The 14166-nt window shown below is 41.7% G+C and overlaps 1 protein-coding gene across 1 annotated transcript in view; it reads left to right on the plus strand.

Annotated features, from left to right (window-relative positions):
• Positions 1-1072: 1072 nt before the first annotated feature.
• The window catches only part of AJUBA (ajuba LIM protein), a 591811-nt gene continuing 578717 nt past the window's right edge, over positions 1073-14166 (plus strand). The window contains exon 1 of the mRNA XM_044058647.1: positions 1073-2949. Within this exon, the coding sequence (XP_043914582.1) occupies positions 1446-2949 (1504 nt within the window). The 5' untranslated portion in view covers positions 1073-1445. The remainder of the gene's footprint in view (positions 2950-14166) is intronic.

The following is a 14166-nucleotide window of genomic DNA, read 5'->3' on the forward strand; positions in this document are numbered from 1 at the left end:
GGCAAAACCAAAAATAATGGGGGTAGAGGCGAACAAATACGGGCTTTTGTAACTATCGCTCTTATAAAGTTACAAAGATGTTGAATAAAAGGTGTTGCGTTAGTATGCCTTTCAAAAGGACATGAAGTCTGAAACTAAAATGTCTGTCATTATTTGGTAAATTCAATTGTCAAACGATTCACCAGAAAACCACAAATTTATGACGAACGGAACAAAAATATGAGGCAAACATCTGGAGAGTTGAGCTGGGTTGTTGGTAATTGCAGCACAGACTTCAGCTGCAGTACTTTTTCACTAACATAGTCATTATTAAAAAAACAGCAGCCATATCTTCTACCATTAATCATAAGCGGTTGGATAGTCAGCTATGTTTAAAAAAAATCGCACGAGACGCTGCTGCGCTTAATACTAAACTTTTATACATACTTATGCAGCTCTGTATACAGCTGTGATGGTCCAGCGTACCTACCACGGCGTGGCTTTGCAATTATTGATGGAATATCACTAAATATGTACACAACAAGGGTATAGAACACATTCAATGCAACTACACACACGTAAAACGAACAAGACAGCCTAAAGCTGCTATAACCTCCTTTAAGTTATATGTGCTGATGCGATCCATCCTAACCTCAGCTTTTGTACACAGCAGGTCCAGTTGCAGCAAATATCAGAATCGTGTCCTTGAGTGGAGCTGTCCGCTTGCCGGTGTTGCAGTTCTTTGCTTTTTACCCTTTCCGCAGTGTACATAGGTCGGAAGCCCTATCGGTGTTAACACAGATATCGCCTCTGTCCTTCTGTTATAGCTACCGTATTGTGCTTACAGCCTAGCCCACAAGACAGCGTGATTCTCTCGTTTGCTCAGGTCATACCACTAGCCTCAGCGGTGCATGCATCTGCACCGGAGTCTGCATCCCCGTCCCGTGCGAATTCTGTGCACGCTCTGTTTTTAGGCTAGCACATGCAACAAGTTAAGAACAGCTGCACGTGCTGTCATGCAAAGCACCACACTAGCCACTGCACACAAGCTTGGCCAGTAAACATGCACTCAAATGAGGGGGGTCTAAATTCGTGCGCGCTGTGATCCGCCCCTGTTGGCAGCGAGTTCCGGCGCGCAGACAAAAGTTTCTCCTGACTTTTTCCCAGCACTGAATTTCTTGCATACTTGCCCAGCAGCACTCGTCCTGAGCGTGGTAGCTTGCAGCCTCCCGATAGTTGCGGAATGCCGTTAGCCGAGCTGGCCCCAGCTGATGACACCGTTTTGTTGCACCTGGAGTTACGTAGTTGGAAGAGCGGTACACAGCGAGAGGGGTTGTGAAAAGGGACGGCAGGGGGCTTAAGTAGAAGGGGGGACCCAAGCAGAGGGGGAACCCGTGCATTGTCTGCTTCAGCGGGACGCTAACTTGGCGTGAGAGAGAAAGTCTGTCTTTGTAACGTCTCCAGGGATGGATCGCATAGGAGAGAAAGCCAGCAAGCTACTAGGCAGACTAAAGCTCTCGGATTCTGGTAGTGCCAAGTTCTCCAAGAAAAAAGATGAACTGTCTACTCAGGACGCCTCAAAAAAGGGTTCTGGTTGTGCAGATTCGGGACTCAATTGTGTTAATGAGGAAAAGACCATGCAGAAAACTGTACCTGCAGAACCTACCCCCATTTGTGACAAGGATGTAAGAGCTTCTGTGCGAAAAGTGACTGCCCCAAGCAGTAAAGCAGGAGGTGGCTTGGATTCGGTGGTGCTGACCCCAGCTCCACAAAGTGGAGAAGTTCAAGTGTCTGAGAGCAGTGTTGTCCCCATTCTCCGAGAATCTAACTTTGTAGAAAAAGGCAAACGATTCTCGTTGGAGATGCACAGATACAGCACTGGGGAATTTGGAGGAGTGGAAGGTTTGTCTTTTGATCGCAATAAGCGTTATTCTTTGGAAGCGCCTCATTTTCATCACGGGAACATGGACCATATGGACACTCCTGCAGTTGAACAAGATAAGAGATGCTTGATAGAAACCAGGCATTCCTCTAATACTGTTGCAGAGATGCTTGATCATTTAAAACAAGGTCATCATATGGGTTCTGCAGGACGGTATCAGCCCACCAGCCCTCAGGGAAGTTTGGTTATCACCTCAGATGTTCCGGTTGGAATGACCTGCCCTCCTGGGTATGAAAAATACCCAAGCAGTATGTACTTAGAGAGATTTTCCAGCCCACGTTCAAGTCTGCTATTATATGATGGTATAGTGAGTCCACGATCAAGCTATGCCAGCACAGCTAGTGACACCAGCAAGCATTCCAGCCCACGGACTAGTGGCAACTTTGACTGTGGTAGCCGCCCTAGTAGCAATCGTACTAGTGGGATTAGTATTGGCTATGACCAGCGTCATGGAAGTCCGCAGTCAAGTTCTGGTGGTCAGTATTCCTTCAGTCCGCGGTCAAGTGTAATTGAGGCTAAACATGGGCTTCCTGCCTATCGGGATTTTGAAGTACCATTTCAACGTCCTTGCAGTCAGAGGACCAGTGCCAACAGCCAGGAGAGTCGGCATTCTTACCCACCAGCATTGGGCAGTCCAGGGGCTCTTATCCTTGAACCTTACTATGGATATTTGTCAGACCATGTTCCACAAGTGGCCCGCCATTCACTGACAGGCTACTTAGAATACCATACGTATGGTCAATTCCGTGCAGGAATGAGATGCCAGGAAGAACTGTCATTGTTGCCAAATGATAAAGATCAGTTCAATGGCTTCCATCCCAAGGTCTCTGACCAGCTAGGAAAGGTGGGGCAGACACCAGTTATCATGTGTGAGCCTTCCAAACCTGGAGTCAAAGGAGTCCCGGGTTCTGAAAAGACCAACATTTTCCATCAGGTGAGCTCATCACAGGTCAGCCCCATCTTAAGCAAACCTCAGGAGCTGCCTCATGTACAGAGTCATGACCTGGAAGTGAAAGAGGAATACTTTGGTAAGTGTGGTGTATCTTTTAATTTATTTTTTTATTTTCAGTTCTTTTAAAAAATGTGTCAGCAGTACCTCTTTTGGTCTGTTTAATTCTGTTTCTGAACGTATACAAGGGAAACTTGTGATTGCTGAAGTAACTTTTGGAGGTTGCAAAAATCAAGGTTATATGTTGTTGACAGTGTGGGGTCTCATTTATTTAAGATTTCTTCCTCCCATTTCCATGGTCTGGGACTGAATCTTCATCTCCTGTCACTGTGTGAAGTTTTGCACATTTAGTCAATGCATTTTCTCAAGGTATCTGGTTTCTTGTCACCTTCCAAATGTGCTTGTTGATTTCTCTGCTGTAGAATTGACCTTTGCTGTTTTGCCCCTTTGTTGCCATTAAAGAGTCTATGATAGACGTGTTCACTAACTTGGTTAACAAATGAAAAAATTAAATTAAAACTGGTTAGCAAGTCGGGTTAATTTATTTAATGTTACTGTAGGATGGGTCCTAGTCAGAGAGACAAAGCCTGCGCTAACCATCTCTGACAAGGCTGTCCTCATTCATTCAGATATATGGGCCAACTTTTCTGAGGTAGCAGCCCTATAGATGGATGGCTTGATCTTAAGGAAAGTAAACTGTATAAAGCAGACTGCATTACTTAAATGAAAATTCTGAATTTTTCTGATCTGCCTAAAGTTAAGTTTGTTCTAGTATTACATTTTTTCATTTTTTTTTTTAATGAAGTAGATGTAGTGTTAAACTTCTCGTATCAAATAAGACTCTAGAAATACATTAAATAAGGTGCAAAAATTGGGCACTTTGCTCCTAAAGATGTTTGCAGTCTACTTTTAAACATGTTTTGTAGCTTTCCACTTTACATCTCAGTTAGAGAAGTTTGTGTGTGTGTGTGTGTGTTTTGAGGGTAGTGTTTATTTGGTAAGGGCTCTAAAAAGTTCTGCTGATTTGAAATACTTATGCTAACAGTTTGGAAAGGGCATTGAAGGCATAGGTAAAAAAACTACTGAAACTAAATTTTGCCTGACTGTTGTTATTCAGAAAATTGTCCCTGTTGAGAAAGTTTATTAAATGTGTTAGAAATGTGGTTTGTTAGTGTTATAGCATATTTGTTCTTGAGATAGGCACTTGTAAACCAGATCTCCTTTTTAGCGATATAACATATATCGCAATATATATACATATATATGCAACTAACAATGGGCAAATCTGCTATTCAAATTATAGCTTGCTACAGATCACTCACCATGTCCCAGGACCCCCACTTCGCATTCCTAGAAACACTGGGAAACGTAAAGGTCCTACCAAACACCCTGATATTGGGTGATTTCAATTACCCAAACATTAACTGGGAGAACTACTCAAGTACGAACTCCCTTGCCCAATATTTCCTAGAATTTATAAACTCAAACACCCTGGATCAACTGGTCAACACTCCCACCAGATGTGACAGCATATTGGACCTGGTTATCACCAACATGGGCGACTGGTGTTCTACACCGGAAGTCAACCCCTCGCTGGTTAGATCTGACCATAAATTAATCACTCTAGATATCCACATTCTGCCACCACCCCCGGTCAAAGAAACCACCGTGAAAAACTTTTCAAAAGCAAACTTCACGTTACTTAAGACCGAGGTTGGAAGTTTCAAAGCCCCCATGCTAAAGGATAACACTGTCCAAGCTGCAAAATCCTTTACTAATGCACTCTACGGGCACCTACAAGAATGCATGGATTGTGCTATCCCAAACAAAACCAAGACTCACCTCTCCAAGAAAAGGAAACCAGTCTGGTGGACCCCTGCCATAAACAAGCTGTACAATAGAAGGAGGAAACTAGTACAGAAAAGAGTAAAATCTCAAGAAGGGAAGACATCCCTGATCAGTATCAGCAAAAAACTACATTCCGTCATAAAATCATCCAAGGCTAGCTTCGAAAGAAAAATTGCCATGGACTCCAAAGATAACCACAAGGCATTCTTTAGCTATGTCAGGAATCTGAGTGGCAATTCTCAGATCTGCTTGGAGTTAGTGCAGAATGGCACAAAGTACACTGAACTGACAGATATAGCCAACATCCTGGCAGACAGGTTCATGCAAACTTCACCCCTCTCTCACCCTCAAAAGGGCCCATAACTATACCAGAAGAATGTAGTGCCCTTGAAATCACAGACACTCAGGTTAAAACAGCCCTCTCCAAAGCCAGAAACACAGTATCAGTGGGACCGGACGGTGTCCCAGGCTGCGTTCTACTTGAGCTCAAAGATGAGCTAACCCCTCACCTAAACACACTGTTTAAACTCAGCCTCTCTACAGGCTACGTGCCCACAGAGTGGCGCACAGCAACAGTTATTCCGCTCCACAAAGGCGGAGGCACAACAGACCCCGGGAACTATCGCCCTATAAGCCTGACTAGCTTGGTCTGCAAAGCTATGGAGCACATCATCATGGATCTTATTAACAGAGACATTGGAAACCTCCAAACACTAGACGCTACCCAGTTCGGCTTTAAGGGTAGATCATGCCTCCTAAACCTGGTGGAATTCTTTGAGACAGTTACCAAGGCTATAGACGAGGGAAAGGTGGTCCACACAGCCTACCTAGACCTCGCAAAGGCCTTTGACACCATTCCCCACTCGGGTATTATAGACAAGCTCGTCAGCCTGAACATAAACCCCTACATCACGACATGGGTTGACAACTGGCTCACGGATAGAACCCACATGGTAAGAGTTGCAGGAGCTAGGTCTGACTCTAAACCGGTTACAAGTGGCGTTCCCCAGGGCTCAGTCCTAGGACCCCTCCTGTTCGGCATATACTTCTCAGAGGTACAGGCAAGCACAGGAGGACTATGGCTGACCAAGTTCACAGACAACTGCAAACTAGGGGCTATAATTGACTCTCCAGCTGACACAGACATCCTCCAAAAGGATCTCACTGAGACAGATACCTGGTGTCAAAACCATGGCCTCAAGCTAAGTGCCAAAAGGTGCATAGTCATCCCCTTTGGAAAAAAACAAAGTACCCACAAACTACCACATAGGTGGTAGCCCCCTAAATACGGAAGACGTAATAAGGGATCTGGGAATCCAAGTAGATAGTAACCTCTCCTTTGATAATCATATTACCAAAGTGGTTAGAAAATCTTTCTATGTGGCCCACCTAATCACAAAAGGGTTTGCATCCAGATCGAAAGAGGTCATTGGGCCCCTCTACGCATCACTCATCAGGCCCATCATAGAGTACAATGCCCCATTTGGGATGTACCTTACAAGACACCTGCAACAACTGGAAAGGCCACAGAAGTTCCTCACCAAGAGGATCACTGGCCTCAAGCAGATGCCCTATGCAGCTCGACTGAAGAAACTCCAGCTGTACTCAGTTGCATACCGCCTACTCAGAGGTGATCTCTACCTGACATACAAGGCCATGTCCAACCCAGAATTGATGGACATGCTCCACCTAAAGAAAACCATAGCCATTCGAGCCACATTCTCTAGGGATCTAAACCTCACCACAGCAGTAAATAGGACGTGCTGGAGGGATAGATTCCTGTCCCAGAGACTTCCCATGCTCCTGGAACAAGATTCCAATCTACATTAGGCAGAGCTCTTTGCTAACCCTCTTCAAGAGAAACGTTGACGAGTGGATGAGAAACAGAAAGTTTATCCCAGGGATCACTTCAATGGCTCTGCTGGACAGAGGCACAGGGAACTAATCCAAGGGGGCGGCGACAGCCAACACATTCCGGCTAGGCTTATAAATGCCTTTGGGCAGATAGCCTAGTACCTACCTGTGAACTATGAACCTATATAAACGTGTATCTGTTGCAGCCTGACCCCGTGCATCTGTTCTACAGTGATCTCTACCTCAGCATGCATTTTGTTTCATGTCCCCACAGTCATGTTTTCATTTCCTTTGATGTTTCTGCTAGACTTTCTCAGAGTTGTTACATTTTGATCACTAGACTCAATTTGCATTCAAAATCAAAATAACAGCTTGGGTGTCTAAAATAAAGATTACTTTATATTAAAACATTGAACTTCACAGTCTTAATTTCTGTTCATGTGCATTTCACTGACTCATCACACTATCTTCCATGAAATATAGTCATGAGTTAGTCAAAACTAAAAAAAAAGAATAAAAAATAAAGTGAATTGTAGCAAGTTTTAATACGTGATACTGTTTATGTACAACATCATCATATCTAAATGCAGGTTTTGTCAGTGGAGGATTACATATAAATACAAAATGAAAACTTTGATGTTTGTTTGTTTATGCTTCAAATGATTATGGTAGATATAATTACAGACTACAAATTATGTGCCTTCGGAGTAGACATAGCCACGACTGGAGTAAGGGATGTTGTTACAACTAACTGAAAAGCAGTTGTTTTTGCTTCAGCACGTCTCCTCTTTCAAATATTTGGTGCTGCTAAAAAGTAAACATCCTCTATGTATTAAATTCCTAAGCACTAACTGGAAAACATTTCTTAAGGGATTTCTTAGTGACCTGATCTCTTTAAAGAATGTGCAAATTTCTCCTTAGGGCAAGCCTCGTTTTAACAGGGCAACATTTGACTTATTACAATAGAGAGGCAATGTTTGCTTCTCTGAGTTTTTATAATGTTAATTTGTTTTTCTGACCAACAAGGTTGTTATGTTGTTAGTTCAGTGTCTGGAGATAGACATACATGAGACGTGCTTTAATTCTGATTGCTTAAGTGAGGGCTTTTAATAGACTAAAATAAAAAAAAAAGTATGCACTGAGGCAGAGGACCAGGATGGTGAGGACAGGTGCAGTCAGCAACCATTTTAGAGCTGCTGGGACTTATTGAAGGACAATGTTAGTGGATAATCGCGTTTTATCCTCCTTTTTTATGTACTATTACTGGATTAGACCTTGATCTGTGTTTTTTGTCCTTGAGGTAAATTAGTCGAGATTGTCTACAAAGGAAAGATTTTGTTTGTATTCAACAGTATTTCAAAGATGTTGACATCCTGTAAATTCTGAACATACTTCTGCAGCTTTTAATTTGCTCTATTTCTGCTTTCCCTTAAACATTACTTCTCCTTAACTTTGTTATGTTTATTGTTCTCACAAAATCCATTTACTTCTACACAATTGGTTGTTTCATAGATTCATAGGTACTTACTAGGCTGTTGATCTGTGAGGATATTTAGCATCTTAGTCGTACATTTCCATCAAGTTTTTAGCCATTCTAGTGTAAGTATGAATAACCCAGAAATGAACAGAACAGTAGCATGTTGACCCTATCCGTAAGGGACTAGGGTGCTAAACCAGGCGTGAATTAGATGTTACCCAGCCATTCGTCTGGAGTACGTATGAATAGTGTAAAAGAAGTACTTTTCTTTATGTGGAGAGGAAGATCATTCCAAAGAGGTGGTATTCTCTGTGAAGTATATTTGTCTCCCCAACATGTTCTATTTATGTTGCAAAAGAGATTTTGATGTATTGACTGGGTGCTTATGCCACCATTTGACTCGCAGTTGTGCAGTAGGTCTGCCATGACAGGATCTGTTGAGGCTCTGTACACAAGGTAGAAAAGGGCTGTTTGACGGACCCTGATTTTCTTAGTAAGGAAGCATTGTGGGGCTTCAGCTTGTGTCACATAATTGGACAAGCTACATACAAAAGGGGGGATTATATTTATTGATTGGAATGATGAATGCAGAATACAGTGGAATGACCACATCCCTGAACTCTGACACTGTACCATCAATAATAGGCTGTGCAATTAAAATACATTTTTTTACGATAGTGGATATGTGGTAATTGAAGGAAAGTTTGTCATTTGCATAGGTTCCCAGCTCCCTAACTATTGGATCAGTTTTCAGGGGTGTTTTTGTCAGCGTGATAGTTACAAGGGGCTTCTTGCTTGCCAAGGGTTACTGTTACAAATGTGTTAGCATTCATTAATCCATGGTTTTGACATTGGCTATTGGTTTGGGAAAGACCCGGCCCTCTCGGAGAATCTCAATGTCCCCTGGAGAGTTTTTGCCAAATGTAGAGGAGATGCAGATTGTTATCTTTGTTATCTTGTCTAACTAGTCTGGGTTGAAGTGTTTGTTTTTTTTTTTTTTTTTGGCTAAGGCTCTCTGCTTTGAACAACAATATTAGGGATAGTTTAGTCTAGGGTGCACCTTCCCCCAGCTGTGCCTGCACTGGAAGAGGTCAGTTAAGTGACAGCAGAATACAGCAAAGGGCACAATTGAGTGACCGTGATAAATGCTGTCAGTGATAGTTAACCCTTGGAACAAATGTAACTATAATCGTGTTTAGATTTTAATGTTGGAGTGGAAAGTACCAACATTATGTAAACCTTGTAGAATTAATTTAATACTCAGTCATTTAAAGGGTCAAATATCAGCAGACGTATTACCACCATAAGGAGCAGTTTTAAAATGGAAGTTGTTAAAGTAGTTAAAATACACATTTGTAAGTGATAGCCAGCTGGGACAACAGCTTGAGGTTGTTATAAGTTCTAGCATCCACTGACGACTTACCAAATCATGCCCAAAAGTAATTTACCTAATACCTATGTAATATTGGGATATCTTCATCTAGATAAATATATCCATCCATCCTCAACCCCTTTTCCTATTTTGCACACAGGGTCGGGGTGTCACTTCAGCAGTGGCAATCATCTTGAGCCAAGGTATACACTGCCAGGTGGCTAGCCCCGCCGCGGTAGTTCATTAGTACCATTCACTCGCACACACAGTCACCTAAGGCCATTCTAGGTAAATGTTAGTTCTAAACTTAGATATCTCCAGTGTTGTTATTATTCTGTTACAGACTTGTCAGTATTACTGTTATAGTGCATTTCAGGAAGAATAACAATTCCATAAATGTATTACAACATTACTGTGTATCTTTAATGCTCGCCTTGTTAATACAAAATATACAAAAGGCTCCACACAATTCTGAGGCAATGTGAGGGAAGACTGATATTACTTATACACTTGTTTATATCGACAAGTACTTCTAATATAATGAGTGGTAATGTTTTCTCCCAGCCAGTCTTGATACTGTAAGTCATTAAAATCACAGCAGATAATTGCTAATTTATATCCTGTTTTTCTATCCACACCCCGATTGTCTGTATAACCATCTGGATGCTGTGTTTGCCATTCAGTTGTACATACATATTAACTGTTGTCTTTCCTTTGAGTGGACAGAAACATAATAAGACTGTGTCTGACAGATGCAAAGTTACAACGTAATGTGATCTGCCCTCCACGGTGGTGCACCCTACACTGAAATATCTCCACAATATCTTTATACTACCTAGATTCTATTTTGCTTGGTCAAAGTTTTAGCCAATATACAAAAGCGGTATGTGCCGGCCATCCCTGGCAAAACAGGTAGGGTTGTCTACCATCTTCTCCTCCCAGGCTGATAATGTACTGGACTCACTTTGAATGACACCAGAAGTAATGACAGTTGTTGAAGTCAGTAATCTTTCGTTTGTGTTGTGGAATTGTTCTTGGTGATGGTAAAATGCTGCTCAAGGCTAGGTTCACACCTATTCAAGGAGCTCCAGTGCGTCTATTTTTTCATAATGTTAAGGGGAGGTATGTCTCAAGTCATTTACCCCCATGCTCTGGTTATATGTGTACTTATGGTAAAAAAACTTGATTGCTTTTGTCTCTGACAGTTGGTGTGGAGGGTTAAGGTTGTGATCTGATGTGACAAATCCTGACACTTGATAGTCAGCTGACCATGACCCTCTCCCTGCACAGCCTGGTTAATGGTGCATCGACGTGTCTTGCAATAGAGTCCCCTATGACTAGGATGTTAAATTCTGTGGAGCTTTCCCTTATAGACATTTGAATTGAGACACTGTGACTCTTTGTATGTTCCATGGTGAGTGTTGTCGGTGCTATGTGTTTGTGAGGTTGCCGAGGGTACTTGTTTCTTAGGTTACATTCAGGAAGCCTTTGTTTAGGTAGGTTATTTTTAAGAGCCTCAGGATATGTAGGTCTGTTTCTGTGCTGTCCCTCGCAAACAGCAACAGAGAGGTTTTCTTTTCTCTCTTGTTTCTGCGCTGTACTGATATACTGTGCAAGCATGGGGATATATATGCATGTTCAGTACTTCAATAAACAAAGAAGAAGGCGGAGGAACACTACAGTGCCATTATACAAAGACAGCTTTTAAGAAAGGTAAGCCTTTTCTTTATTAAATTGCGTCATTGTATAATAGTAGTAACCCACAAATGGGTGTGAATGTGTCAGGATTTACCCACAGTTGACTTTGTTTAATCACTTGGGCTTCACCCTCATGATCAAATCATGCCAACCATGGGTAATCGTGATATTCCCATACCCACTTGTGGGTTATTGCTTAAATATGATTTAATTGTTACATTACCCATTTCAACCAATGTTCCTATAGAGATGGTTGAAAGTGGAAATCTGTGGTTTCAGGTGTTTACTAATGTGGGCTGAAGGGGAAGTAGCACCTGTGAGGTCTGTATTTGATACCTTTCTGGTAGTGGAGATAGTGCTGGTCTTAACACAGATGCATACAGCTAGAAGTCCGTGATCCTTAGCTTCTTCTCACACCAGAAGTAGAAGAGTGGGATTGATCCCAAGCGGCTTTCTGTTGAAGTAGTAGTAGTATTTATTTATTGGCATTTGTTTACCAGATAGTCCGAGTGAGCGGTGCCCTTTTTCAGAGGAGGCACAGGGAGAAAGTGTCTCTTATACAAATGTCATGGACATCATTTGTAGTGTTTCATCATTTTAGAGTCAGTTTAATTCATGAGCAACAGTTCCATTATGCAGACATCCTTGACATCAGTTACATCATTTACAAACAGTTTTGGTTAAAATAACAGTTTCATGGCTTGTATATGATTTTTTTTTTTTTTTTATATGGTAAGGTATATACAGTGCAGTATCTTCAGTATCCATAGACTGTCAGGGTTTATGTAAGAAATGTTATTACTATAAAGACTTGTTCAAAATGTAGGACATAGGATGATAAGGGTTAAGGTACAGAGTTAGAACAGTCCAGGAAAAAAAGGAAGGCGGGGAGGAGACACAAGGAAATGAAGGAGATGAGATGTTAGAGTAGGGCATAGTTGTGATAATAGTGCAATACGTTCTGTGCAGCAGAGATTTATAGCAGAAATTCATAGAGCTGTATTGATACTACCAGGGGTTGTGCAGTGCCATTTATCAATCTGGTGGTGCTACAGCTGGTATCTAAAGTTTTTTAGGTTGCAGATTGTTCTTAAGTGGAGTGGGATGGTATTCCAGCTATTAGCAGTGCAGTGTGAAAACAGGGAGTATCCTGCATTGTTGGTAGGTTTAGTTATGGAGAGTAATGATTTGTCAGTGGAGTGGAGAGGTCTTTTAATAATGTAAGGTTGAATGATGGAGTGAAGAGATGGGAATTTGTCAGGTTTGTGCAGTAGTTTGAAGAGTGTAATTAATTGCGAGTACAATAGAGAGTTATTTAGTTCAAGCCAGTTTAGTTGTTTTGGAGAGGCAATAATTTGGTCTATATGGTTGGTCAATTGCCAGTTTGGCTACTTTAATGTAGAATTGTTCTGGTTTGGCTGGTAGGAGTTGAGGTTGTTTAGGATAAGAGAGGCATTTAATGAGGTGGATAATAGAAAATAAGTGGCTATGTTTAATCTAGCAAAGTCAGGAAGGTAGTGTTTTACTCTATAGTGGCAGCAAAGTGTTTGGTGTGCTTTCATTATGGCTTGTTGAAGGTGGAGATCAAATTTCAGGTCTTGGTCTATAATCACACCTAGTAGCTTGGTGTGGGATACCAGTTCTGAATTGGTCTTGTTGGATGACAATTTGTTAAAGGTAGTTTTTGGGTGGAGAGAGAGTTGCTGGTGAACAGCAGTGGTATAACTTTTTTGGATTGATTCAGGAGGAGTTGTGTTGTCAAGCCAAGCTTCTACAAAGGAGAAGGATTTCTGGATGAGTGTTTGGAGAATGGGTAGTGTCCTAGTAGCCCGTATTAGAGTGGAGTCATTAGTGTATTGTACTTTGGTGGCCTCTTCGCCTGATGTGTTTAGGTAATTGATAAATAAGTTAAACAATAGTAGTCCTAGGGTGATGCCTTGTGTGTCTGCAGATATAAGAAGGAAGGAGGAGAAATCATTTTGCAATTTTATTGCTTGAAACTTATTAGTGAGGTAACTAAGAAACTAATTTAAATGAGGAGGGTGATAGTCCATAGGATGAGAGTTTACTTTGGAGAATTTGATGACTGACTGTGTTGAATGTCTTGTATACATACAGAAATAAGGCTGAGGTTAGAAAACGTGAAATTCTGTTGTGATTAATTATATAATTGAACCTTAGGACAGTGGTTGTACTGTAATTGGCTTTGAAGCCATGCTATGAGGGAGAGAGGAAGTTATGATAAATAATATATGTAGTAAGTTGAGAGTGAGTACATCTTTCCAAGATTTTGTATGTTGTATCTTTCGGCTTTTCCCGGTTAGGAGTTGCCACAGCGGAACTCCGGTCCGCTAATGATTGGCAGTAGATTTTTACGTACCGAGTTGCCAGCCCCGACGCACAACCTTCAATGAAGGTACGCCCATTCATGCATGTCTCCACACAGAAGACGCTTTAGCTGAGAATCGAACAGGACAACGTCTTACTGTGAGGCGACAACACTACCGCAGCACCACCACAGCAGTATCTTTCCAAGATTTTGTATAAGGGTGAGAAAACTGCTATTGGTCTATAGTTTGTGAGCTCTGTTGATGTGCTGCTTTTATGGGAGGTATTCTGTAGATGTTTTTTCCATAAGGTGGGGGCATATTTTTTTGGATAGAGTGGTTTGTTAGAATTGAGACGGGATATTTTAAGGCTATTTGGAGTATTAACCCAGATGTTGTTGTATTCAGAACAATTACACTATAGTCTTCTCTTGTTAGATACCCTGGATAGGGCCTACAGTGGCTGGAAGCAACAGACAACCAGGCTACACAAAGGTCCTGAAGAAGTTCTCACCAAAACTGCAACTAGACCATTCAGTGATGTTCCATAGACAATACCTAATCACCAGAAATCAATGCTCCACTACTCCTTCTCCCACCAGGAGCAAAGCAGTAGCATTAATCCCAAGCTGACCCCTAAGAAGCAATTTCTGAGCTTTCCATTTTCTGAAGGTGATTTGTAATCTCTCGAAAGAATATGAAATAATATCCTTCTGCTCT

Source organism: Protopterus annectens, chromosome 16.part0 (assembly GCF_019279795.1).
Source record: "Protopterus annectens isolate FY-2018-M chromosome 16.part0, PAN1.0, whole genome shotgun sequence".
Taxonomy (NCBI): Eukaryota; Metazoa; Chordata; order Ceratodontiformes; family Protopteridae; genus Protopterus; species Protopterus annectens.